The following is a 26,765-nucleotide window of genomic DNA, read 5'->3' on the forward strand; positions in this document are numbered from 1 at the left end:
GGTGATGATGATGATAAGGCAAGCAATACTGGTGTGTTGTTGTGAGCTAAAAATGGGAGGGAAAGAGAGAGAGACAATGGCGTCCACAGGAATGGCGAAATCCAAGGGGAGTTTATGCCTCACCCTCTGCAGAAATCGATCACACCCCTTGAGACTCAAATTTCATTTCTCTCATTCGCGTTTGAACCCAGAAGCAGACGAACACGAAGAAGAAGCCTCTTGACGGTTTTGGTGTTTATACGAATATCGAAATCACCGTCTTCTCGAAAAGTCTTTATAGCTCCGTCGATCGGGGTTTGCTGAAGTTTTACCCGTGTCTCAGAGCGATTGAGGGAGCTACATCCACAGGTGCTTTTTGATTCTTTTGTCATAAGGATGAATCCGGTTCATGGGCTTTTTGATTTTGCGAGATTTATTATTAATGGGAGATTTTTGAGGAAAGAGCTAATTTTATAACCCTTGTAGTCTTGGAATCATAGATTTGAATTCTTAAGATTGAACCTGTGTATATGTACTTTATTGTCCACTGAAAGCTTGTGGTGTTTACTTAAATGCTAGGAAGGTTTACGGGATGGCTGAAATCGTGGTGGATTCTCATGTTTGGGTGGAAGACCCAGAAAGAGCTTGGATTGATGGGGTTGTACTTAATATAAAGGGAGATGAAGCAGAGGTTAAAACTAATGATGGCAGAGAGGTAAACGACTTTTTTTCTTTTTTTTTTCTCCAGTTATCTGGTGCTCTTGTAGCATATTGCGTCCATTCATGGGATTATACATTATCCTGCCTTATGGAGCTTTTTTCCCCCAGAAATGGATGTACTATAAATGTTGGTACTGCTTTCAGTCGTTTGATACAAAAACCAATAACTGGACCTTCATAAACAACTGGTGTTGTTTTGCTTTCCATACTCCTGATTCACATTTCCTTTTACTGGTCAGGTCATTGCTAACTTATCAAAACTCTATCCGAAAGACACTGAAGCTCCTTCAGAGGGAGTAGAGGATATGACTAGATTATCTTATCTCCATGAGCCTGCAGTTCTCGACAATTTGGCAACCAGATATGAGCTCAATGAAATTTATGTAAGAATATTTCATTTCTGGTTGTAAACCAAGTATTTTCATCTTGGTCCTTGGTAAAAAAAACATTAGTTAATGCAGTGTAGGCGAGTCTGTTATAATATTTTGACATCATGACAGACTTATACAGGAAATATTCTTATTGCCGTCAATCCCTTTCAAGGACTCCCCCATCTCTATGATGCTGAGGTTATGGAAAAGTACAAGGAAGCCTCTTTCAAAGAGCTGAGTCCTCATGTTTTTGCAATTGGTGGCATCGCATATAGGTGATTATTTGTTCATTTTTTATTATTGTCTATGAAAGTAGCAGAAGTAGGTTTATTTATTAGTTTGAGAAAATTTGCTACAGGGAAATGATTAATGAGGGCAGAAATAAATGTATATTGGTCAGTGGTGAAAGTGGGTCTGGAAAGACAGAAACAACTAAGATGCTCATGCGTTACCTTGCATACTTTGGAGGGCATTCTGCAGCTGAAGGAAGGACAGTTGAAAACCAAGTTTTAGAAGTAAGTTGTGATGATTTAGTTTAGTATTTAAAATTACAGAGCCTCCTACACTGGAGGGGCGAGGTTTTAAACTTGCTGCTTAAATCAAATTAATTTATTAGGCTATGTCGAAGACTTTTTATCCTTTTATCTGCTCCACAGACAGGACATTATTGTTTGTTAAACTTTCCTGAGTATATGGTCTGGGGATCGCTACCTTGACATCCTTAGATTGGAGCTTTCTCTTTATGTGATACCACTTGTACCTCTTAATTTGGTTTTTGGTCTAATTCTTTATGCCAATTGGGTTATGCTACAGTCAAATCCAGTTCTCGAGGCATTCGGAAATGCGAAGACTGTTAAGAACAACAATTCCAGGTAAACTTAGAGCTCTTAATATTGAGTGCTTTCATTTCTCCTTCGCTTTGCTTGTCCACCTGTCTCTTTTACCTACTTTTATTGAGATTTATCACTCCTGTTAATAAATATGAATTCTTTTTCTTGTTACAGTCGTTTTGGTAAATTTGTGGAGATTCAATTTGATGACGTGGGTCGAATATCAGGGGCAGCCATCAGAACTTACCTTTTGGAGAGGTCACGTGTTTGCCAAGTTTCAGATCCTGAACGTAACTATCACTGCTTTTATCTCCTGTGTGCTGCTCCTCCTGAGGTAGGGTTTTAAGTTGTCCACACCTTTTATCGGAAGAATCTTTGAATTAATAGATGATATTAACATTTGCAGGATGTTGAGAGGTTTAAATTGGGAGATCCTAAGTCATTTCGCTATCTTAATCAGTCTAGCTGCTATGAACTTGATGGTGTAAATGATGCAGAAGAGTATCTTGCTACTAGAAGGGCTATGGATGTAGTTGGAATAAGTGAAAAAGAACAGGTTTGCAATTTCTTTGCAATCTGCCTATCACCTGTTGATTGCTAATAGGAATAACTTAACTATCTTTTTTTTTTCTCTTCAGGATGCAATTTTCAGAGTTGTGGCTGCCATCCTCCATCTCGGAAATATTGAATTTTCGAAGGGAGAAGATGCTGATTCATCATCTCTAAAAGATGAACAGTCAATGTTTCATCTCCAAATGACATCAGAACTGCTCATGTATTATGCGGCTCTTTACTTTTCCAACTAAATAATGATTATTGTACTGCGTGTAACTACAACTTGTTATTTTAGGTGTGATCCCCATTCCTTAGAAGATGCTCTGTGTAAACGTATAATGGTCACCCCAGAAGAAGTTATCAAGAGAAGTCTTGATCCTCTTGGCGCTGCCGTTAGCAGGGATGGTTTAGCAAAAACAATATATTCTAGACTCTTTGATTGGTAAACTTTCTATGTCAATGTTCAAACACCCTTTTCCATATGCCACTGAGGATGACCTCTGCTAAGTCAGTACATATTTTCTTTATTCCAGGTTGGTAAACAAAATAAATATCTCTATTGGGCAAGATTCTCACTCTAAGCGCTTGATCGGAGTCCTTGATATTTATGGGTTTGAGAGCTTCAAAACCAACAGGTAATAGCTGTGAGCATGCATGGGGTAGTATCTTAATTGCTAAAACACATCCAGTGTCCTATCGTCTAATAGATAAATTACTCTTTCCCCTTGACGTAAGTATGAAGATGACATTGTCTATGATAAATATAGTATTTAGCTTTGATATTACTTAATATTGTGATCTTACGAAATAATATGTTTTTTTTATAAGTTTCCATGACTACGGAGATATCTATAATATCACTTAATCTAATCTCAACTTCAGTTGACACTGACTTGTTAACATTTTCCGCAGTTTTGAGCAATTCTGTATTAATTACACGAATGAAAAGCTGCAACAGCATTTCAACCAGGTATGAGGTCAGTCGTAGGATATGGCTGCTGATCTGGCTCAAGATTCTGTTAATTAATCTGATCTCATTAATATTGTACAGCATGTATTTAAAATGGAACAAGGTGAATATCAGAAAGAAGAAATAGATTGGAGCTATGTGGAGTTTGTTGATAACCAAGATGTCGTGGATCTGATTGAAAAGGTTTGTTTCATCCAATTATCTATTTCCCCTGGTATAAAGACAGATTTTGGCTTTATATTTGCGACCAATTGGTAAATCAAACACTAGGCAGTAGAAGTTCCCTTTAGAGAGCATTGTGACATCACCTATAATACATTATTATACAGCTCAGCCTATGTTATACGGAAAATGCTTGCACCTGTCCCTAAAATCCATGTTTGATTTCTTTCCTCTAAAAATATAAGAACTCCCTTAAGTTTATGCAAGAGTTCTATCTGTTTTCAAATATGCTCTGGTATCCTGGCTCACTATGCATTGTTCTGACTTGAAAACACATGGAGTAGTGGGTCTTTTTATTCATGAAACTGTCTGTTATTCCATTACTTCGTGCTGCATTTTTCCCCCTGTAAATATGATTTCAATCCTTTTGCAGAAACCAGGTGGTATCATTGCTCTTCTAGATGAAGCATGGTATGATAAAATTGTCTTCACCTGCAGCGACCTTAGTATTTTCTTACACAGTAACTATCTTCTCCAAACACCATTATTATGTGTTATAAAAGTTTATTATCTCTGCAGCATGCTCCCAAAATCAACTCCTGAAACATTTTCTGAGAAGCTGTATCACACATTCAAGGATCATAAGCGCTTCATGAAACCAAAATTGACTCGATCAGATTTTACATTAGTTCATTATGCAGGGGATGTAAGTTGCATTCCACGTTCTGTTGCTTTGAGTCTTAAAAGTAGATAGAGTTATGATTTTAAGATCTATTCCAATGCTATTCTATTCAGGTTCAATACCAGTCCGATCAATTTTTAGACAAAAACAAAGACTATGTTGTTGCTGAGCATCAAGACTTGTTATACGCTTCCAAATGTTCTTTTGTGTCAGGCCTCTTTCCTCCTCTTCCTAAAGAGAGTAGCAAATCTAAGTTTTCCTCAATTGGCGCTCGTTTCAAGGTAACTTTCCTGCAAATCCATTAACATTAACTACTAGATAGGACTGGATGATTGGACCACACATAGGATATTGTTGAAATTTTGATGCCAGACTCATCATTTGTACGAGCTGACATGTTCAATTAATTGGCGCAGCTACAATTGCAACAGCTGATGGAGACACTGAACTTTACGGAACCCCACTACATCAGATGTGTTAAGCCAAACAATTTGTTGCAACCAACAGTGTTTGATAATGCCAATGTCTTGCATCAATTACGCTCTGGGGTCAGTGTTTCTGCTGAATTGTTCATATTAACATGTTTGATGTCTTGAGGTGTTATATCATCTTTGTCTTATGCAGGGTGTTCTTGAGGCCATTAGAGTAAAATGCGCTGGATATCCAACAAATAGGACTTTCATTGAGTTCTTGAATCGATTTGTCATTCTTGCACCGGAAATTTTGAAAGGAGAGTATGTATCAGTTCTACACGTTAAGCTTGAAAAGTCTTCCGCTCTTGTCTGCTGTATTGGTCCTTAATTCTGTGTATCGCAGCTTCCTTACCTTACACTGTATCAGGTATGAAGCAGATGTTGCATGCAAATGGATTCTGGAGAAAAAGGGGCTTACAGGTTACCAGGTAAGGTCCCTACGAAGTTCACTAAATATAAAAGGAATCCCATTTTTGCATGAGTTCAATACTTGTAGAATTTTCAGTATTCTATGAAGTTGAGTTCCTCAGATAGCATAATTTCCCTAGGTGCGTTGACGATATAATTCTTATTTGCAGATTGGAAAAACTAAAGTTTTCCTGAGAGCTGGTCAGATGGCTGAGCTAGATGCACACAGAACAAGAGTGCATGGCGAATCAGCGAGGATGATACAGGGGCAAGTCAGAACTCGTTTGACAAGAGAACGGTTTGTTCTCATGCGGAAGGCTTCAGTTAATATACAGGCTAATTGGAGAGGTAAGGGCTTCAGTTCATATACAGGCTAATTAGATCATTTTTAAGCTGTTATGGCTTCATTGATATGCTGATGAAATTAGGAATGCCGATAAAGTCTCTTTTTCATATTTTAGGAAATCTTGGACGAAAGAAATCCAAGGACATGAGAAGGGAGGAGGCTGCCATTAAAATCCAGAAAAACTTACGTAGACAGATTGCTATCAAACATTACGGGAAGACCAAATCTTCCGCACTCACCTTGCAAAGTGGAGTTCGCACAATGGCTGCACGTCATGAATACCGTTATAAACTAAAGACTAGAGCAGCAACTGTGATTCAGGTCCTTTCTCATTACCCTTTTCGTACTTAGCAATCCTCCTGGAATCATTCTTTCACGAACTAGAAATGACTTTCATCTCTAATCAACTTGCAGGCATATTGGCGTGGTTATAGTGCTATATCTGACTACAAGAAATTGAAAAGAGCTTCTCTTGTTTATCAAAATAAACTCAGAGGAAGAATTGCTAGAAAACAGTTGGGACAGTCAAAGCAGGTATTGCAAAGCAATCTCTGCATGTTGTTTGAATATCAAGTTTTTTAATTTATTCCGCATGTAGAAATATGTATAACAAATTATTTGGTTTTGATTGATGTAATCACATGGGTATAGGCTGACAAAAAAGAAGAGACAGAAATTGAAAGAAAGGTGGAAGCTTCCAACAGAGCAGAAGAGGCAGTGCATTCAGAGCCAAGTGATGATGACGAGATAGGACATAGAAAGACAAAACATTCCATCGAAGTACAAGATGGAGTTGAGAAGACCTTAGGAATGCATTCAGATCAAAGTGATGATGAAGAGATAAGACATGAAAGAAAGACGAAACATTCCAGCGAAGAGGAAGACGAAGATGGAATCGAGAAGTCCTTTGTAATGCATTCAGATCAAAGTGATGATGAAGAGATAGGACATGAAAGAAAGAAAAAACATTCCATCCAAGCAGAAGATGGAATTGAGAAGTCCTTTGGTCTTGATTCAGAGAAGTCTTACAACACTTTTTCTGTTGTTAGCCAAATAACGGATCCTATTCGTGATACAGAAATGGAATCCCTCACTGCAGAAGTCGAGATGCTGAAGGTAATGTTTCTATATCCACCAACATTGTGACTAGCTTTTGGAAACGGCATGCTAATTATCTCCGGACTTTCAAGTTGTTCACTGATTTATTAACCTGATATGCAACCCTATATCGTGAACAAAATCTATTGTGTGCCTATCATCTTGGCCAAATGCATGGAGGATAAATTGGAAATTTCTTGCACTCTTCAGGCCTTGTTGCAAGTTGAGAAACAAAGAGCTGACATTTCCGAAAGAAAATGTGCTGAAGCCCGAGAACTTGGGGAGAGAAGACGTAAAAGATTAGAAGAAACAGAAAGAAGAGTTTACCAACTACAAGACTCTTTGAACAGGTATTATTGATTCGTAATTTTAACAACCTTGAATTTATCTTAGATTTATCTTGCTTCTGACAATTTTGACTACTTTGTTAAAAGCTTGAATTTCAAACCCAGTACATTTACTGATGCTAAGTCTTGTTTAGTGTATTCCAGGTTGTTATATTCTATGTCGGACCAATTCTCGCAACTTAAGTCCATCTTGAGATCTCCTTCTATGTCAACTTCAACAATGGCCTCAGCGCCAGTTGTGCGTGATGATCTTGGTGACAGCTCTGAGAACTCTGAAGCTTCATCAAGTGATTCCGATTTCACTTTTCCTGCTCCATCTCCTTCCCCAGACAGTTTTTCGAATTTTAACCCAAATCAGCTGCAAGTCATTGTTCAGGATCTCTCGACCACAGAAGCCAAAGGTCAGTGGTAATAGCACTAAATCCCATGAAAGCTTAAAAGTTATTTGTCTATGAAATAATGGCTAGTTTTTAAATGGGTTAAGTTGAAACACTTGATTAGCTTCTTCACCTAGAAATAGAGATTTAATATAAATCCACCAAAATGTAATCATTTTACACAAGGTATACATTGTTAATTGAATCATCCTTCTTCTCATCTTGTAGAACAATAGTATTGCAGGAACAGAGAACTATGACAGTGACAAAGAAGGGGGCTTTGAAGATTACTTTTGATGATGCAGCACGGTTTTGATCTCTTCACCACACCAGATATTTGGAGTGCTTATAATCTCTTTACTCCATTGTTGTGCCACAGGGCAATTGTTTTAGTGTTTTCACTTAGATCAAACTTCATGTTGTAGTTTCCTCAGGAGTAGATGCTGCAAGAACTATGTAGGGTCATCAACATATGTCAGGTTCCATGTGTCTTAAATGCATTACACAAGCCATGTTTTGTTACTTCAACTAATACAATTGTTGCTGAATTTCAGAAATACTAATTTGCTCTCATTTGTCCTCTTTATTGCGCTTTATGCGTTTGAATCCCTGTTCTAACTAGTTTCTTCCCGAAATTTGGATCCATGAATAAGATAATTGTTGTACTGTGGTATATGATACTCCAAGAAGAAGCAAGTGCGTTAGTTTAGATCCATGATAAAATTAAAACTTATTACATAGAAGTTTTATATGAACCTTCGTACAACAAGCACCAGTGGTCTAGTGGTAGAATAGTACCCTGCCACGGTACAGACCCGGGTTCGATTCCCGGCTGGTGCATTATGTGTATTCAATATGCTATTATTTTTTTGTGCTTAACTGGCTGCTCCAAAAAATATAGCTGTCTACAATCTGTCTGAACCATCTCTATTATCAAGAATAAACGCTCTTTATAATCCATCATACAGTACAAAACTTTTTATAAGTTTATGAAATTTTTGTCCTCAACCCAAGCACTGCTGGATCACACTATAACACTGGAGGCATACATTCATTACACTGATGAGGGATGATTAGATTGTACGAGCCAACAGAGAAATACTGATAATAACATGAGATCATGGATGGATGGATGGTTTAGGAATATCCCGGGTTTGCCAATTTTACCGAGTAAGATAGTATATGACTAGAAACAAACCCACGAACGATGCCACAAGCGTCAGCATTCTTCGGCTTGATTTTGTCTCAAATACCTGCAAGGATATGTATCAACATATTAAAGACACTTTCAACACATAATAAAGCTATAGGCTAAGGGATCTGAGAGAGTATTTCAACTCAGGATATACCGTTTTAAACCGGTCCATGGTTCCTGAGAGAAACCCCCTTGATGAATCCATATCATTGCCCTGCATAGAAACCATGCAAAACGTTCAGTAACAATAGCGACTGTGAGAAACAAAATATATTTACAGGTATCAGAAAACACTGGGGAAATACCATTCTGTCAAGCATGCGGTTATGAGTATCGACCTCTTCATTTATATCACCAGATAGCTGTTCATGAAAAAGGTAACATATCAGAAACTGGTTCAAACCTAGTCGTACATGAAAATGTGAAACTATGTTACGGTTTCCATACTACAACTACGGGGGACCGTATGTAGTAAATATACAAACTCAGTTTGTTCCTATTAAGTTTGTGGCTAACCCATTCCTAATGTCATTTATCAAGCTTTCATCAGATGCTATGCTCGTCAATCAATAGAATCAGAGGCAAGTATTCAGGCTTACTCGTTTTAAAAGAAGGACTCTGTCTTGCAAACCTTCCAAGGCACGCTCATTGTCATGTTCATTGATTTCATGAGAGTAAGAAGAAGCAGCTCTAATTCCTCCCTCTTCAATGCCATCAAAGAGAGAACTTCTACCACCACGCGGCTCCCTGAAGACAAAAATTAGACAATCAGCAAAGGACACAGTACCCATCTTTTTCACTCGGTCATGATTCGATAATAAACTCAAAAGCAAACTATCTCTAAAGCCTAAAAAAGCTCAAGCAGAGGCAACATGACTCACTTGCAAATATGAATTAACTCGGACTGTGCCTCGATTTAACAGATTCCAGATTTCTATATTGCAGTTTATAATCGAAATCTAAATGACTATAAGATGAATTGGGAGTGATCTACATCTACAAGGATACAGAGCAAACAGTTCTATTCTATCTATATTTTCACTGCTTCTTCTTCAGATCCGCCTGATGAAGATGAACCCTAATCTACAAATTAAAGAGCTCATGAGAACACATCGAATCATCAGATATTTCGCCAGATCTTTTTACCTCCAAATTCTAAATAGGAAAAAAAGATACACGGAACTAACCTTCTAGGATTCATCATCGATCAATCGAAGGAACGATCTAAATAATCCTCCTCGCTTCTCGATTTCGCTGCAAAGTTCACCTACCTGGATCTATGGTTTCAGAAACGCGAATTGAGGCAAGGAAACGGTTGATATGTCGCAAGAGAAAGAAGCTAAATCATCGTCATCATCAATCAACAGAGGATAGACGAAACTGTTTTCCACACACGTGTACTACTGTGTTATATGATGTAATAGAAAATATGGGGTCAAATTTAAAAGTATAAGATTATTACGGGACCAAAAAGTAAATTCGGTTATTAGCAGAATAGGTCCCCGCGTTTTATTTCACGAATCGGATTCTCTCCTCTTTCGTATACAAAAACCCTAGTCGTCGTCGTCGTGTCGGAAACCCAGATTTTTTTCACAAACTGATTTAGCGAAGATGGAATCTAATGGAACAGTTTCATCGACGGTGAACTTGGAGAAGTTTCTCTGCGAGCGATTGGTTGATCAGTCACAGCCGATCTCGGAGCGGTTTAGAGCTCTCTTCTCTCTTCGCAACTTGAAAGGACCAGGACCTCGCAACGCCCTAATCCTCGGTTTGTTTTTCAATCTCTGCTTCTCAAAATCTTCTTGTTTTTATATTTCATATGTACTAGAAACTAATAAAAATTGGTACTTTAAGAAGTACATTTGAGTTACTCTTCTAAGCTTAAAACTGAATTTTTGTGCTGGTATGGTTTGTTACTGTTTGTGATTGATTAGCTTTAGATTAGTTATGTATTCTGAGTTTTTTGTTCATCAGTATCAGGTTGCCATTATTTGGTTTTTGCGCTCTATCTCTCTCATTACTGATTGTTTCTTGCTTTGATATGTGACTTTTTAAACTGTCGATTTTTGTCATTGGATTTTCTTAGAATCTGAAGAGCAAGAGCTGTGTTTTTTAGTTTCAGTAGGGTAAGATTTCTATCGATCATTGCGCTGGAATTAACTTGTCGTCTATCTTTTTTTCCTTCTCCTGCAGCGTCTAGAGACTCATCTAATCTGTTAGCACATGAAGCTGCTTTTGCATTGGGTCAGATGCAAGATGCTGAAGCAATTCCTGCTCTTGAGTCTGTTCTTAATGATATGTCTTTGCATCCTATAGTACGACATGAGTTGAGTATAATCTGATCCTTGTTTCCTCTGTATTAGTATAAGCTTTTGTGATCCTTACAAATAGCTGATTCGCTATTAAGATAACAGGCAGCAGAAGCTCTTGGAGCCATTGGTTTAGCGGGTAATGTTGACATTTTAAAGAAAAGCTTGATTTCGGATACAGCTCAGGAGGTTCGAGAAACATGTGAATTAGCTCTCAAAAGGATTGAAGAGTTGGGCAATGTTGATGCCGAGAACCAGTCAACCACAACCGAGAAATCACCTTTCATGTCTGTTGACCCTGCAGGCCCAGCTGCTTCTTTCTCTTCTGTCCACCAATTGAGGTTCTTCCACTCTTGACCAACTCAAAATCCTTTTAGATTATTTACCAGTTTGTAACAGGTTATTGATTAAAATCGTCGATTTATAGGCAAATTCTTCTGGATGAAACGAAATGCATGTATGAGAGATATGCTGCACTTTTTGCCCTACGGAATCATGGTGGAGATGAAGCTGTTTCTGCCATAGTTGATTCTTTGAGTGCTAACAGTGCCCTTCTACGTCATGAGGTTTGTCAGAGTTTCCTTCATTTAATGACTTTCAGTTTGATCATTGTTTCCTAATGAGAATGCTCTGTTTGAAGATGTTCATGAACTTGAATGAGTCGTTTTGTTAATATAGTTAACCTTCAATCTCTGCTTATTGTTCTCTAGCCTTAAACCGTATAAGTGTTGCTTTGTAATTGTTGCAATTTTTATTAGGTTGCTTATGTCTTGGGCCAATTGCAAAATAAAACTGCTTTGGCTACTCTAAGCAAAGTACTAAGAGATGTGAACGAGCACCCAATGGTTAGACACGAGGCTGCAGAAGCGCTTGGTTCTATTGCAGGTATCTTTCCTAAAATACATTTCATTGCTTGAACTACCATAATTCCACTGTCTTTACTGACTTCTTCACATTACTCGGCTCTCTTCAGATGAGCAGAGCATTGCATTGCTACAAGAATTCTCAAGGGACCCTGAGCCTATTGTTGCCCAAAGTTGTGAAGTTGCATTGAGTATGTTGGAATTTGAAAATTCCGGAAAATCATTTGAGGTAAACACTTTGAACTCAAAACTCTTGCCCTCATATCTGATGAATGCTTTGGGACTGTGAATCTGTAACGACACATAGCGCAACCTTTTTGCAGTTCTTTTTCACGCAAGACCCCCTTGTTCACTAAGGATGCTCAAGGATCTTCACCATTCTTTAAAACATTTACCAACAAACAAAGGAACACAAACTTTAGCAGAAGCTATTTTAACAACTCATTATGCACGATTATTATTTTATTACTATAGTTATCTTCGTTATCTTTAAGATACATTGTCTGATGGGTATGGAAGCTTTCCATTGTTTAAGTTAAGAAAAGGGCATGTGACATTGTAAACCAAATCCAAATAACATTCTGTTTAGCAACATTGGTCAACGTTTGAGCTATCTTTTGTTCTCTAGGATTCTTTCTATATACAAATACAGACGTATAATCGAATTATTAAAAACTGGTTTCAGAGCTGCTGTACAAAATCTATCGTTAGATAAAGTGTTGCTTAGCAACATTGGTCAAACGAAAATAAAAGCACGATCATTAAATAATTTAAGTTGAAAGTGTTTTTGTATAGAGGGGGCAAACTCTCTTTTTTAATTAGGTTATTATAATTATGCAGTTTGATCAACTGACTTCACATTCAAAATTACATATGGCATTAGCATCTGTCGGTAAACTTCTAACCGGCACTTTTCCGGTTTACCTGGTCTTCCAGAACACGACAAACAGCAACATTTCCAATGTCCGGCGTTCGGCGATATAAGTCAATATATAAAAAAAGACACTAAGTTCTGTTTTGGAGCTTTATCGATCGGCCGTCTACGTTATTATTAACTACTAGTTGTCTAACCGTTCGACTATAATATTTAGTCTAGTAATCGTTTAAACATCAACAAAAAAAAGTTTTATCAAAATCGGAATTAACAGTTTGCTACAACTTATCAGATGATTGAGTTTTAGAACATACTGATAAATAACCTTTGTTTTTTTCTTGGTACAAAAGATTTTTAGAAGAAATACGTTTGACATCATTAATGTTAAATAAATAAAATGAGAAGAAAAAGTTTAAATATTAATAGAACAAAATAATGAATATTGTGAGAATGTTGTATCGCCCACTATTGATTTGTCTCCGTAGAACCCTGCATGATGACCTTGCATTGTCAACCCACTCGCACCCTTTGGTTCACTCAAAAGTTTTTGACATTAAATGCACATTTTTCCTTCAAGTCGAAGAAACCAAATCTCATAGTAATACTCTATACGCTATATGCCTATATAAAATATTTAACCAGTTTAAGTATATTAAACAAATCAGTACAGATTGGTATAGAAAATATGCTTGTCGAATGTTCATTCTAAGATTTTCTGTATCGACCAAATTAGATATAGAATGTATAGATTACATTATCTTAACGGTTGCATTGATCATAAAACAAGATTATAACTCATAATTTTTTATACGATCTAACGTGAGAAAAAAAACACTTAAACAGTTAAACAAATCCTTTTTTCGTAGCCTACCAAAAGCCTAATCGGTCAGTCACTTAATTTTGTTTTATGAACCCGAAGAACATGATTCAATGAACATGGCAATGGGATACATAGTAAAATCCATTTACGTCATGAGAAGACGATTGTTCGAATCACGATTGTTTCATCATATACTCTTTATGGACTAAAAGACAAAATAGGATTCAAGTTCTAGTGATGTTTAATTAAAACAATAATAATCTATAAGGGTAAAGGTAACGCAAATGGTAGACAAACAAAAGTAAAACTTATTGATAACATTATCATAGAATACAGGGCAAATTCTACATATATAAGTAAAATTTATTAGGAATCAAAACCAAATACACCAACAACTGCCCCATCGTATCTTGTTTTGCTCTACTTCTCAATCTTTTACTTTTAACCATTTCCGAGTTTGCTCGTGTACAATTCTTACAAAGACAATCTTTGTGTATCGAAGTATAAAATTTGTTCCGATGGCATCTAACGGTACAGGAACAGGTTCGCCATGCGGCGCATGCAAGTTTCTGAGGAGAAAATGCGTGATTGATTGCATATTTGCACCGTACTTCTCATCGGAAGAAAGTCCGGCGAGATTTGCAGCCATTCACAAGGTGTTCGGAGCAAGTAACGTTTCTAAAATCTTGCTCCACGTTCCCATCGAAGACCGGAATGAGGTTGTCGTCACTATGGCTTACCAAGCTGAAGCTCGTCTCCATGATCCTGTCTATGGTTGTGTCTCTCATGTCTTCGCCCTCCAGCAACAGGTAAAAATAAAATGTTCTATTTGTAACGCATAGATCGACATATAAACTGTAGAATTTCGTAGTGTTCACTCTATGATTTTATGGACTAGTTTTTTTTCCAACTTAATTAGACTGTTGGACATTTTTTGTTTATGCTTTCACTTTAGATTGTTTAACATATGTGATGTATAGGTGGCATTCTTACAAGCACAACTGATGCAACTAAAAGCGAACCTCGCCCACCAGACAATCTCCACGGTGGCCGGAGATCTGAGCAAGAGATCAGAAATGACGTGGCAGCAAACAAGTGGCTACACGATACCGTACATGCCATACAGTCACGAAAACCCTAATAAACTGGTGACACCGCTGAGCTCAATCGAATCGTTGAAATACAGCCACACGAGTAGTGAAGTCACGACCAGCGTGCAAGATATTCAAACGGGTCGGTTTGGGTTTCACCAGGACGGTTATCCAAACAAGAAGAGATCGCAGGGTTACAGTAATAGCGATCTCGGAGAGCTTCAAGCGTTGGCTAGGATGATGAGAAACTGATATAATTATATAATATAGAGAAATATGTGCTTCTTCTAAATTATTATTATTCTTCTTAATCAAGATGCAATGCTATAACAGACAATTTATATACTTTTAAGCTTTAAATCATATGCCAAATCTTTAAACATTGAATATATACTAACTTTGAAATGAAAGAGTTCCAAATTTTTGTTTACAACAATTATCATTTTTGAAACCATTTTTTTTATTATCAAAATGTTTTATAAAAAAAACAAGAAAACTAATGTTTGCCTTTCAGTTTAAGAGATAATGAAGAATATAATGCTATTCGACATGGCAACTACATACTCGATCGAAAAATTAGTTTAGTATGGCCTATGTTGACTTTCTTTATAGATGCGAGGATTTTAGCTAGGTTCGGATTTTAGTTATCTGGAAAATTTCAATTGTATAGATTGGTGTCATTAATTCTATTTGGTTTATTATTACTCGTCTATCAGTGTCTATCGAATTATCTATAATATTTTTGAGTATTAGCAAACTAGTACTGTTGAGTTGTGTAGTCTTATCTTTTAGACATGTTGTGCAACTCCGCGATTGGAGAGTCAGTCTGTGATTTGTATAGTTTAATTAGTATCTACTCGTTTGTTGTAGGGTTTTTATTTACTTTTTGATACCATTTTACCCTGTCGTAGAGCCAAGAAAAAAAAAAGTGTAGAGTCAACATAGTTCTCACTTTAAAGATGACCATTATTAAACATGTTATTTTCTTGTTTTTAAATTTGTTTTTTTTTTTAGAATCGAACTATTATATATGAAAATTGTCCTCCGAATAAGTGAGAAGCAAATAAATAAATAAAAACTCTTTATTCATATCTAAACTTAATCATAAGAGGACGACCACACTTTGATTCAATGTTAGAAAAGATTAAAACATGTATACCTAACGAGAATTAAGAAATGTCATAGTGATATTGGTATTTTTAGAAAAAATGTCCCCTAAATAGGATGCAAGTTAACAACTTTGTTCTTTGTCACTTCCAAATAATTTAATCATCTTTAAATTACTCATCTAATCCAATTTAGAATTTCCCACCAAGAAGCTTCTCTAGTTGATCACTCATAAGATTTCCCAACTGATTAGTGACACCAATGGAACACGAACGCTTGTCCTCTTCATGGTTCTTAAAAAAAAACAATTGAACAAATAGAACAAAAAAGAGTTTGACCGAGGAAAAAAAAAGAACAAAAGAAGGCACAAAGGAGTAGCGAAACGGCTGGCGTCGACTTACGTGGGGACTTAGTTTTCTTAAGTAGAAGACTAGAAGTGTACTTTGACCGTAAAAAAGCTCACACGTACGACAAATGTAAGTACGTAACAAAGCTTTACTTGCACAAGCAGCGGCTTTAGCAGTGTTACCCGCAAAATTATTATTAACAAATCAAACATATTTAAAAACACCTACGGAAAAAGGAATAAGCCCTCTTTGACTCTTTCTTTTAGTATCCTCTGTAATCGAATTAAATATTAGATTTTGTATACGTAGAAAAACTTTACTGGCATAGAGAAGCATGTTCAATTTCACTTATATTATGGGCTTAACAACCCCTAATGTCCATAAAGGGCTTAATGGATACATATATTTTCTAATGGTGAGTTAGCTTATAGATATTTCCATTGATAGGTTAGCTACTACATAGGTGGTGAGCTAGACCATAAGAAAATAAGAAAGACTATGCATAACTCTGGATGATTGACAAAAGAAAAAAATTTGGTCAAGGGTTTATGAGATGAATTTCCTTTCGATTTTGTTTTTTCGGTATTGTAAATCTACTACCGATCAAACTCTTTTCCAGTGATATTCTAAACTAGCTAGTTGATATATAAAAAGACAAACTTCGTGGCAAAATAATAAATTGGGGTTGTACTTTACATTCAATTTTTTTCTATCAAGTAGTTCAAACTAGTTGTTTAGTGGATTGTATGCTCATATACTACTACTTTTCATAACAAAGTATATATATTATTATATAGTATATATGTTCGGGCTCAGTGAATTTATCATGTAGATAAACCCTAAATCCATATCCAGATATTAATTACTCGTACAAAAGTATACCTATTTCCAGTGATTTATGTTTGGACTCGGTTATTTAATTCTAGAACCTCGTTTTACGTTAGTGATATATATCAATGAACAAAATATATAATTTAAAATAAAATATCGCAACAACAATTAAAATTAGCAGAACAATTATTGTTAGGATCAAAAAATTTTATAGTACATTTTCTATAAATAAAAAAAACTATGAGATTAGATTTGTTGATAAATTAAATTCGCAATACATTATGGAAAAGAAGAAAAAAGAGTTAAACCGATTTTTTTTTTTTTTTTTTTAAAAAAAGTAGACTTAACCAATATTGATAAGCTGTGTCTACAAACTTGATGATAATGAGAAAACGTCTACAAATCGATGAATATTAATTCGAACAACAAACAGGCAACAAAATTATGTATATTTTAGCACTTCTTGATAAAAGGTCAGTGGCAATCCAATCGATCATGAGCATTAATCATATCGAGGATTATATGTATGTAACATATAACTATCTGCCAATAATTTGAAGAGAGTGAAAATTTTCGAACATGTAAACATAAAAATAAGTCAAAGATCATAATTTACCTAACAGTGATCCAACATCCGCTTTCTCCAGTATTGAGGGAAATTCACAACCAGGACGATCGGGCGTACGGGGTACCAGACTGTATGTATACAGTATACGTACGTACTAGCAGAATCTAAAGAATCAGGACAGAAAGTTTAACTAGCTAGGGAGTTGTCTCGTTTAAGATTAAGATTGGGACACACTGACACAGTGAAGAAGGAAAACATGATTCTTGTGCAAATATATATAACAGAAAAATTGAAATATATATACAGTAAACAGATGTTGAGGATATTAATATATATCTTTATATAATTCTAAGGCATCTAGTGCTTTTTATTTATGATTACAACAAAGCTGGTTCGTTGAGCTAGGCAACATCATCAATCGCTACTAAAACCATCAAAAAGTCTGAAACATATATAAGCAGGCTATATATATATATATATACTATATAGATGGGATATTGAATAATTATAAGAATCACAGCCCATGTCTTGATATAAACCATATCACGAGAAGGAGATATAGCCAAAATTTGCTGACTGAAGCTCTTTGAGATTATCTTGATTGAAAGTGTTCAAGCGTTGTTCCAAGTCAGAGTAGATGGAGAATTCTCCCATGGCTGAGGAGGTTTCGTTGTGGTAACTATTCTCTCTGGCGTCCCCGTGGTGAACCGTCCCAGAACTTCCGGTTTGGTAAACCAAATGGGTCTGATCATGATGATGATAAATGTTTTGAGGTTCTAGATGATCATGATGATAAGGAGTCTTAGTTGTGTCTCCATAGTAACCATTAGGTTTTTCTGATGTCGGTGAATCAGCAAAAATCATGCTTTGTGCTGTCTGTTGCTTGAGGATCTCAAGTTGTGCTTGTAGATTCACAACCTATACCCCAACAAAAAAAAATAACTAATTACAAAAAATTCCTCGGCAAAATATTCTTAAAGCTAGTGATTAAATACGTTTATATGTAGATTAGGAGTGAAAATAATGATCTTGATTAGAGTTTTAAAAGGAAATACTTGTTGCTGGAGAGCAAAGATATGAGAAACGCAGCCATAGATGGGATCTTGAAGCCTAGCTTGAGCTTCATAAGAGATTGTAATAGCGGCTTCACATCGATCACTGATGGGAAGATGAGAGAGCAACTTAGAAGCATTGCTAGCTCCAAAGACCTTGTGAATCGCTGCAAAGTGTGAAGCTCCTTGTTCATGACAAAAGTATGGAGCAAACACACATCCCTTTGCACATTTCCTCCTAAGGAACTTACAAGCACCGCAAGGAGAGCCAGAGCTAGAGCTAGAGCTGGAGCTACTCATGATGATGATGGTGTTGTGATGAATCTTTATATTAGATGTCGAATTTAATTTTGTGATTAATTGTCTTTGTAGTGCTGTTGTAATTAGGTTTTGATCTAACCTTGAGTATAGCTTTAAGGGAGAGAGATTTTATAAACAAGGCAAAGGTGGAGATGAAGGTGGGTTACATATATTAATTTTGTTTAATTACATCTTGTCTGCTTAATGCTCTACACTTCTCATTATTTATATTTATTCATTCCTTTTGCATTAGTACAACTTTGTTTTTATTGTTAAAGAAATTGACAATCCTTTTGGATTTTTGTATGCATAAAAACGAGAGATTTATAATACATTGTATATATATATAGTAGTATATTGCATCGTAGAATGGACGTGTACATTTCTACTTATTAAACCAATTTGATAAACCGAAAGCAAACTATAATGACTAATTACACAATAGACTTGGTACCAACAAAAAAATTACACAATAGACGTTTTTTTTTTTGTTTCCGGCTCCACAAAATTACTAGAACTTCTAACCTACCCTTCCAACATTTGAGAAAAACTATTTACTTTGAAGAATGTTTGAGTTGATTGGCAATGAAAATATGCAACGTAAATAAGTAGGTGCCTTATGTAGCTATCAAATAATAAGTAGGTGCCAAGTAACTAGTAATCGAATTCAAGTAATTTTTTTTTTTTTGGTTAACAATTGCATTAAAGCATAGAGGAGTTAGGGTTTGAAACCGTTACAAGAAGTGATAAGAGTGATTAAAGCACTTCATACTCATTCTTCAGTTCTTAAAATGTTTAATAATAAAGTAAAATAAGGACAGTCTTAATTCGTTTTAATTTGTATCACACATTGATTTAAGCGAAGAAATACATCAACAAAAGGTGTTCATCTTTCATGAAAATAGCAACTATCTACATATCTGCTAGAACTCTTAATTTCGGCCTATATATTTAACTGAAGTATCTCATTCACATCCCTTAGGCAATAATCTTTACCTTTTACTGTATAAACCGTCTAGAACAGTTAGTTAACAATTAATTTGGACACTATAATTATTTTATGATTTTATCTACGTAAATTATATGCATGGCAAATAATGTTCGCTTTAAAGAATAATGAGTGTTACCGTTACAATTAGCGTCCTAATTTTAACATCATCTCCATATTCCATCCGTGGTGGTGTTGTGGTTGGAGCGCCCAATATTGTAAGGATTCAATACTTCGATTTTTTAAAATAAAAAAATAAATAAAAACTTCAATTCTTCAAAAGGCTTCTTGTAATGTTGAAAAAAAAATGTTTCCATTACCAATACGGGATCCATTAGTGAAGAATAAGGTATTTTATGTCTATATTACTCTTAACTGTGGACCTGCTCCTATCCACCCATATTCTTGCATATAATATTAATATATACTGTATATAGGTTATTCCTCAGTCCCTGTCCTATCGATATATACGATCCCCAAAATTTTATAGGGATCCATTAACTATACACATGCATGCGTTAAACACTTGTGTAAGTATAATATGAACCAACATATCTTGAATTAAAATAAATCGTATCTAACTATACATGTTTTCCTATTTTCTTGTTGATCTATCATTTGTTGTAGTAACATAAACTCTACAAACCATGATCTTTGTCAATCTATGCATACATTTCAGCATTTTGAATTTCAGATAATTAAGAGAGTATTAAAAGGACAATATATGGTAAAGAAAAAATGTATATCTATATTAATTAGGCCTTCAATTAACTTGTATTTTTAATACCAAAGAAAATATAATGTGCCAACGATAGAGAGACAATGGACACAACGTCTGGTATATGATATATTTGAACAGTAGGGTCAGGGTTGTCGAGCAATATTGAGAATTAAAATCTTAACCTTAAAATAATATAATTACTTTATAATAAAAATTGATCTGTTATTAAGTAAATGCTTCAATATATTTATTTGTGTCACGCATAGAAACCAACATGTAGACCCTTTCTCAGGTGGCAAATTAATCAGTTCTCACACCCAAGAGCTCCAAATAGTGACATTCTTAATCCCATAAATCTCTCTTGCCCTACCACTACTCTCTCAAGTTACTATATAATTATAACACACGAGGGACAAAATGAACCAACCGTAGTGATCAAAACGGGTCGAAAACTCGTCTTACTAATTATTAAGATCAACGATAAAATGATCGCCGTTTGTGATGACATGATATCGGTAATTCTATATATTCGTATTAATAAGCAGCAGAAAACTAATTAATTTTCTATAGAATTTAAGATTAAACAGTGCTTGGATTTATAATCACCTGGTTATAAAAATGGTTGTCTTATAGAAGAAAACGGAAATGTATAAAAAGAAAATAGAAAATATTTTCAGTAGTTTAACTAGAATATTCACCGCCATTCACAACGCGTGATCAGCTTGCCAAATCTTTTTTTTTTTAAGCTATCATATTTGAGGTCTTAATTAACCTTTCCATAGTGATGAGTTTCTGGTTTCTCTGCAAGTTTTAGATCATAATTATAACTCGTACATGTAAATCACAAAAAAAAAAAAAGACATCACAATTGTGGTAATTACGTAAGATGTGTATATTAATTAAAATTTCTTGAACGCTAAATTTCAGTAAGAGCAAATTAAAATATATACTCGTAGTTTTTTGCGTATATAATTATATATGCGTGTAGTGACTAGTGAGGCCTCTTGGTGCATCGAAAGGACTTAATTTTGTTTCTTCCTACGATCATTTTGTACGTAATTTTAATTTTTAAGAAAACAATTAGACAGAACAAAAACCTGATTAAGTCATCTTCCATTTTAATTAAGATAGCAAATGAGCTTTTGTCAGCATTATATGTGTAAGCAGACAACTTTTCGTGTTCTCGCGCAACATTTCATTTCACCTTCTCTACTCTTTCTATACCAATATTAACTAGTATACGTTTTTAAAACAGAAATTAGTTTATTATTTTGATTAAGTTAAATATCATCTGCAAAATTTTGTTTCTTAGTCATGATGTTAATTGAATACTAATCCTTGGTGGTTATTAATTATCGTCAATAGGAGGGATTCATATTCGAGCCATTCTCTGAATAATATATGATAGTTTTTTTTGGCTCTAATTAAGGACTTAATAAGGAAAAAACTTGAATATTAATTATAGTAAACCCAAAATATTTGTGTTTGCGAATGCAAACTATGATTGACCTTCTGGAATAATTAACCGATCGGTTTGGAAAACTCAAATTTTTGAATATTGGTCCTCCAAAAATGTTAAGACACAATAGACGTGTGTAATAATATTGTACGCTGCTCAAAGCCGTGAGAAAGTCAATAAGTATAAGAAGCAAACAAAAAAAAATGCTTCAATTCCATTTAAATTATACAAAATAAAAAGGTGTATAAAAATTAACCACATTGTCATATAACAAAAATATAAAAAGAAACAAATTAAAAACGAAATATTAGTTTTTGAGCAAATGTTTAAACCAAAAAAAAAAAATCACCGAACTTTTTCGCAGCATATACAGTCTATATAGGGTAAAGTGGTTATGTACAACTGAATATGGTAATGTCGGTGAATTAAAAATCATGTATGCGGTAGTTCAAAGAAAATCAGGTGCTCTATCTATATAGTCTATAACTCTATATCAAACCCCAAAAGGATGGGTCAATTATGAATTATGCTAATCCACCCCGAATAATTCGAGATAAATAAACATCAAAAAGGAAAAAGAATTACCCTATCCACACACGAAAAAAAAAAAAAAACAACAACAACACAGCCAAAACATATCGTCGCACGGGTGAACAGTTCTTTATATGATGTTGGTCCTACTTTGACCATATGTCCACGTCACGCGCTTTCCCTTAAGGCCATCATTAATAGGAGAACACCAAGGGTGTTCTTAGATCCAAAAAAATTATAAAAATAATGAATAGTGGCTTAGAACACTTTTTTTAGTTCTTGATGTAGAACTGATCTAAGCCCAGTTCTTATTTGACGTGGCTTCATGTGATTGGACGAGATTTTATGGAAAAAAAAAATATTTCATTTATATAAGAAAGCAATTTAAATGTTAATTTATAAGTTTTTATAATTGTAATATGTTTAAGAATATTATATTAATTTATAAGTATATAATTGCTTTTATATAAGTAAGCAATTTAAATGTTAATTTATAAGTTTTTATAATTGTAATATGTTTAAGAATATTATATTAATTTATAAGTATATAATTGCTTTTATATAAGTAAGCAATTTAAATGTTAATTTATAAGTTTTTATAATTGTAATATGTTTAAGAATATTATATTAATTTATAAGTATACAATTGCTTTTATATAAGTAAGCAATTTAAATGTTAATTTATAAGTTTTTATAATTGTAATATGTTTAAGAATATTATATTAATTTATAAGTATATAATTGCTTTTATATAAGTAGCAATTTAAATGTTATTTTATAAGTTTTTCTAATTTGTAAAATGTTTATGAATATTATTTCACTATATCTTTATTCTAAGAACACCATAATTAGTTCTCCTATTTTTTTTACCTATGATCTTAACAACTGATCTAACATTATTTTCACTATATATTTAATCTAAGAACACAAAAAAAAGTTCTCCCATTAATGATGCTCTAACAACTCATCGTTCTTCCCATTTTTTCACTTTATATATATATAATCATCGTTACTACTACTACTCAACTATTTATGCGTTAATAAAATCGTTATATTTTCCAAAGTTTCATTAGTGTTTGAGGAGTTTTGATACTCCCTCCGTTTCATAATATAATATATGATGTTTTAGAGAAATTTTTTTTATTTTATAAGAGGTTTTTAAATTTTTACAGCTTTTTGATTAAGTTAATATTATCTATTATGCAATATTGTTTCTGATTAGTTGAATTTTTAAAAAGTAAACACTTCTTAATATGTGTGTTACAAAAACACACATATTTTGAAACGGAGAGAGTATTAGTTATATCCTCTGAAATTCATATTGTCATCCTTTTTGCGTTGAGAAAGAATAGTCGTTATTCAATTTCTACGGTAGCTTTCATATATCACATTGAGATTCGGCTAATGAGACAAAATTATATAGAGTAGTATGAATTAAGCTTAACCCTCATTATGCATTTATGTACATAATACAAAGAGCGTCATTTGTTTCAAGATTTAATGTACATATGATATTACTTGTTGGTATGATTAAGTTTAGACTAAATATGTCTAATATAGAACTAAAATGTTGGAAAATGATGCTGACCTATCTGACCCTGACGAGGGTCAACCCGACAACATATGATCTCATGTAGGTCCATCACACGTGTCTGGAATTTAATTCATTTATATACTGCTATTTGAGTATTGAGACTTCAAATTTACAATACGACATGCCAGCGAGATGAACACACATAAATCCATAGGTTTATATTCATTTATAGTTTTTTTTTGAACCAAGTTTATATTCATTTATAAGTTGGCACGCAGACGTAGTATGATATCTTTGATATGCTTGTGGGTTCGTTTTTTTTTTTTTTTTTTTTTTTTTGTCAACAGATCAGCTCATGTGGGTTCGTTTGATATGTACAATTAAGTAATCAAAATCTCATACGTTAAACAACACAACTTTATATATTTCCCAGCTACTTCCTTATTAAGAAAAACTAAAACTCCAAATGAGCAAGAAACGAATTAAGTATATGATATTTTTTTACTTTTTACGATAACACAAGTGACAATTGCTTTAAAAATAATTAAACCCAAAAACATATTGTATATTCTCCACTAAAAGTAGTTTTAGTCTAAGATTAAGTTAAAAGACGGGTATAAATATGTAACTTTGACGAAAAAGCAACAATTCAAAGTCTAAACCACAATATAAGGAGATTGTTTACTCAATTCAATTAAGTTAGCGGGAGTGTGAGAAACAAAGTTGTCTTTTAGAAAATAAACTAGTGAAGATTAATTTTTGTATTTTTGTGTGAATCGGTGCAATCCATACGTATATTCCAAGTTACATATATAAAAGACGCGTAACCTAAAAATTTCAAAACGATAAAATATTATTTTTCTTTAATAGACGAGTAATCGAGTATAGTATATAAACCTATACATATCTTATATAAACTGCAATTAAGGTTACGCGTCTTTACTATCCATGAAAAAAATACTCAAAACTGAGTAATACATTATATAATTACTAGATTTTAACTCACGATACACCGCAAACATATAATTTATATTTTATGTTGTATCTATTTGTTAAATATTGAATGTTTTGTAAATAGAATAATAACTAAATTTTCTAGTTGTTGTGCAGCTAAATATTTATATTATTATTTAATCCGCAATACATTCCATGACCATTTGTTTGTTATATTTAGTTTGTTTTGTTTAGTGTTTGAGATTCTATTTTGATTTTTAATTTTTATAACAAAAATAAGGGATCTAAATACATAATTATTATACGCTGTGATTAAGTCACATTTTTCCTAATGATTTAATTATTTTATACAATCTTAGTTAAATCAACTTGATTTTATGTCAAATATTCTAATATTAGTAGTGTTGATAAATAATTAAATGAGGATTTAACCCGTGTTAACACAAATTTAATAATATTTTATTAATTTCAACATGTTCTCTTTATAACTCATCTACTATATAACCACATTATATAGTATTTTAGAATTTTTTAATTTTACATATTCGTAATAATTAAGATTTTTATTAAGTTTATATATGTTAATTAATTGTCAATCGAAGTTTTTCTTACGTTAAGAATCAAAACTCACAGATTTTGGAAAACAAAATGGGAATCAAATTGTTTTTTTCTTTGTTTACGAAGGATTCAGATATAGAATATCTTCAAAACACAACATAATGTATGGTTAAATATATGATACTTTTTATTTCTATATTAATTGCTGTTATTTTTTTAATTGAAATAAAATGTAAAATATTTAGGAAACAAAATCTGGAGTAATGTTAGTTTTGGAAAAATTTTAGGGATTAATGTTGTAAATAACTTTTTAAATAAACAAAACTAAAAGGGCATGACACAAAACGTACTTCAAAAATATTAATATAGATTCCGTGTATGAGAAGTAAATAAATTTATGTGGAGTATATATATGGTGACACCATGACAGTTTCAAATAAACACTATATTTTCGTTTGTAAATTCTCTTTATGTTTGAAGCTTATAGGAATTCGAAGCTTAGTTCAAGTTCCTTTATCGTTTCTACTTTATTCATATATATTGTGTGTGGAGTGTTACATAATTAAGTCCGAAGTTCTCTATAATTAAATAATTAATTACATTAAAATGTTAAATATTTTCTAATCGATGTATAGAAAGATAGTACAGGGACACAGACGACAAAAAAAAAAAAAAAAAAATATAGTACATGGACACAAAGAGGTTGCTTTCCTATGCGGGTCTATGCAATTGCATGCTTTCTAATTTTTAACTCTACCTGCCACTGCGAGCTATAACCCTACTATCATGCGCTATCAATCAGTGAATTTAAACCACTTTTCATCAAATCATTAGTTTCGCTTTCTAATTCCCAAATACAAGTCTACACGAATATAGATTAACAGTGGAGAAGAAACAAACAGAGTTAGGGTAAAACAAATTCTACCTTATTAAAAGGGTGTTTTAATATTATTTGTTTCTTTATTTTATTATTAAGTATACACGAATATAACCTTGAGTGGAGAAGAAACAAACAAAATTAGGGTAAAACAAATTCCACCTTATTAAAAGGGTTTTTTTTTCCCAACTTGCATTATGAGATACTAATATGATCCTCTCCAACCATATCCATGTAACCATATCTGAACACATTTGGAATATGTTTTTAAAAAATTGTCGATAACTCAAGTATACACAATAACACAATACTGGAATTGAATCGGATTATAATTTTTTGAGTGGAGATTAAAGGGATAACATAAAAATATGTGTGACTAATTAATTAAGCCCGACAAATATAGGAGAAATGTGGCTAGAAAGAAAACCTTTTGTAGTATAATACTACTACAAATACACACTTAATTTT

General features: G+C 33.6%; 5 protein-coding genes and 1 non-coding gene across 52 annotated transcripts; 4 read left to right on the top strand and 2 right to left on the bottom strand.

Annotated features, from left to right (window-relative positions):
• The first annotated feature begins 29 nt into the window (after positions 1-29).
• Positions 30-7,891, top strand: LOC104792111 (myosin-16). 46 transcript variants are annotated; one of them, XM_087454349.1, is made up of 26 exons: positions 30-348; positions 559-694; positions 939-1,082; positions 1,200-1,345; positions 1,429-1,585; positions 1,884-1,942; positions 2,075-2,234; positions 2,307-2,456; positions 2,539-2,675; positions 2,751-2,897; positions 2,989-3,090; positions 3,368-3,425; positions 3,507-3,608; positions 4,021-4,058; positions 4,167-4,293; positions 4,383-4,550; positions 4,686-4,817; positions 4,894-5,003; positions 5,110-5,170; positions 5,321-5,498; positions 5,612-5,817; positions 5,911-6,030; positions 6,148-6,612; positions 6,805-6,944; positions 7,086-7,342; positions 7,547-7,891. In XM_087454349.1, exons 2-26 carry the CDS (start codon positions 572-574, stop codon positions 7,552-7,554), a joined length of 3,495 nt encoding a protein of 1,164 aa, XP_087310475.1. In that variant the 5' UTR covers positions 30-348; positions 559-571; the 3' UTR covers positions 7,555-7,891. The 46 variants fall into 46 exon arrangements, 28 of the variants coding, with proteins under 28 accessions (XP_087310475.1, XP_087310478.1, XP_087310481.1 ...); XM_087454352.1 differs by having other exon boundaries at positions 31-348; positions 1,210-1,345; positions 7,555-7,891; XM_087454355.1 differs by having other exon boundaries at positions 31-348; positions 1,210-1,345; positions 7,563-7,891.
• A 196-nt stretch (positions 7,892-8,087) lies between these two features.
• TRNAG-GCC (transfer RNA glycine (anticodon GCC)) lies at positions 8,088-8,158 on the top strand. Its single transcript has one exon. It is a non-coding gene; the product is annotated as a tRNA-Gly (tRNA).
• Positions 8,159-8,231: 73 nt separating this feature from the next.
• LOC104792113 (bet1-like SNARE 1-1) lies at positions 8,232-22,457 on the bottom strand. Of its 2 annotated transcripts, XM_010518163.3 has the most exons (6): positions 22,382-22,457; positions 9,701-9,913; positions 9,113-9,260; positions 8,819-8,875; positions 8,668-8,727; positions 8,232-8,571 (listed from the first exon to the last, which is right to left on the bottom strand). In XM_010518163.3, the coding sequence occupies exons 2-6, from the start codon at positions 9,715-9,717 to the stop codon at positions 8,482-8,484; spliced, it is 372 nt and encodes a 123-aa protein (XP_010516465.1). In that variant the 5' UTR covers positions 9,718-9,913; positions 22,382-22,457; the 3' UTR covers positions 8,232-8,481. The 2 variants fall into 2 exon arrangements, with proteins under 2 accessions (XP_010516465.1, XP_087310496.1); XM_087454370.1 differs by lacking the exon at positions 22,382-22,457 and having other exon boundaries at positions 9,113-9,596; positions 9,701-9,895.
• Positions 10,088-12,279, top strand: LOC104792114 (deoxyhypusine hydroxylase). Its single transcript, XM_087454371.1, has 7 exons — positions 10,088-10,281; positions 10,707-10,844; positions 10,932-11,163; positions 11,250-11,388; positions 11,581-11,707; positions 11,796-11,914; positions 12,009-12,279. The coding sequence occupies exons 1-7, from the start codon at positions 10,125-10,127 to the stop codon at positions 12,039-12,041; spliced, it is 945 nt and encodes a 314-aa protein (XP_087310497.1). The 5' UTR covers positions 10,088-10,124; the 3' UTR covers positions 12,042-12,279.
• Positions 13,776-14,823, top strand: LOC104792115 (LOB domain-containing protein 16-like). Its single transcript, XM_010518166.2, has 2 exons — positions 13,776-14,188; positions 14,360-14,823. The coding sequence occupies exons 1-2, from the start codon at positions 13,898-13,900 to the stop codon at positions 14,720-14,722; spliced, it is 654 nt and encodes a 217-aa protein (XP_010516468.1). The 5' UTR covers positions 13,776-13,897; the 3' UTR covers positions 14,723-14,823.
• Positions 17,640-18,772, bottom strand: LOC104792116 (LOB domain-containing protein 29-like). The gene is made up of 2 exons (XM_010518167.2): positions 18,379-18,772; positions 17,640-18,241 (listed from the first exon to the last, which is right to left on the bottom strand). Exons 1-2 carry the CDS (start codon positions 18,673-18,675, stop codon positions 17,867-17,869), a joined length of 672 nt encoding a protein of 223 aa, XP_010516469.2. The 5' UTR covers positions 18,676-18,772; the 3' UTR covers positions 17,640-17,866.
• Positions 22,458-26,765: the final 4,308 nt, after the last annotated feature.

This window comes from Camelina sativa, chromosome 6 (genome assembly GCF_030686135.1).
Source record: "Camelina sativa cultivar CO46 ecotype springtype chromosome 6, ASM3068613v1".
Lineage (NCBI taxonomy): Eukaryota > Viridiplantae > Streptophyta > Magnoliopsida > Brassicales > Brassicaceae > Camelina > Camelina sativa.

Excerpts from the sequence above, each read along its gene's own strand:
- LOC104792111 (XM_087454341.1), top strand. The coding sequence starts at position 572 with ATGGCTGAAATCGTGGTGGATTCTCATGTTTGGGTGGAAGACCCAGAA. Across the intron at positions 2,457-2,538 it reads GAATAAGTGAAAAAGAACAG|GATGCAATTTTCAGAGTTGT; the intron begins GTTTGCAATTTC and ends TTTTCTCTTCAG. Across the intron at positions 7,343-7,554 it reads CTCGACCACAGAAGCCAAAG|TATTGCAGGAACAGAGAACT; the intron begins GTCAGTGGTAAT and ends GTAGAACAATAG.
- LOC104792113 (XM_087454370.1), bottom strand. The coding sequence starts at position 9,304 with ATGGGTACTGTGTCCTTTGCTGATTGTCTAATTTTTGTCTTCAGGGAG. Across the intron at positions 8,876-9,112 it reads GAGTCCTTCTTTTAAAACGA|CTATCTGGTGATATAAATGA; the intron begins GTAAGCCTGAAT and ends TTTCATGAACAG. Across the intron at positions 8,728-8,818 it reads ACCGCATGCTTGACAGAATG|GGCAATGATATGGATTCATC; the intron begins GTATTTCCCCAG and ends GTTTCTATGCAG.
- LOC104792114 (XM_087454371.1), top strand. The coding sequence starts at position 10,125 with ATGGAATCTAATGGAACAGTTTCATCGACGGTGAACTTGGAGAAGTTT. Across the intron at positions 10,282-10,706 it reads TCGCAACGCCCTAATCCTCG|CGTCTAGAGACTCATCTAAT; the intron begins GTTTGTTTTTCA and ends CTTCTCCTGCAG. Across the intron at positions 11,708-11,795 it reads AGCGCTTGGTTCTATTGCAG|ATGAGCAGAGCATTGCATTG; the intron begins GTATCTTTCCTA and ends GGCTCTCTTCAG.
- LOC104792115 (XM_010518166.2), top strand. The coding sequence starts at position 13,898 with ATGGCATCTAACGGTACAGGAACAGGTTCGCCATGCGGCGCATGCAAG. Across the intron at positions 14,189-14,359 it reads TCTTCGCCCTCCAGCAACAG|GTGGCATTCTTACAAGCACA; the intron begins GTAAAAATAAAA and ends TGTGATGTATAG.
- LOC104792116 (XM_010518167.2), bottom strand. The coding sequence starts at position 18,675 with ATGAGTAGCTCCAGCTCTAGCTCTAGCTCTGGCTCTCCTTGCGGTGCT. Across the intron at positions 18,242-18,378 it reads TCTTTGCTCTCCAGCAACAA|GTTGTGAATCTACAAGCACA; the intron begins GTATTTCCTTTT and ends GTTGGGGTATAG.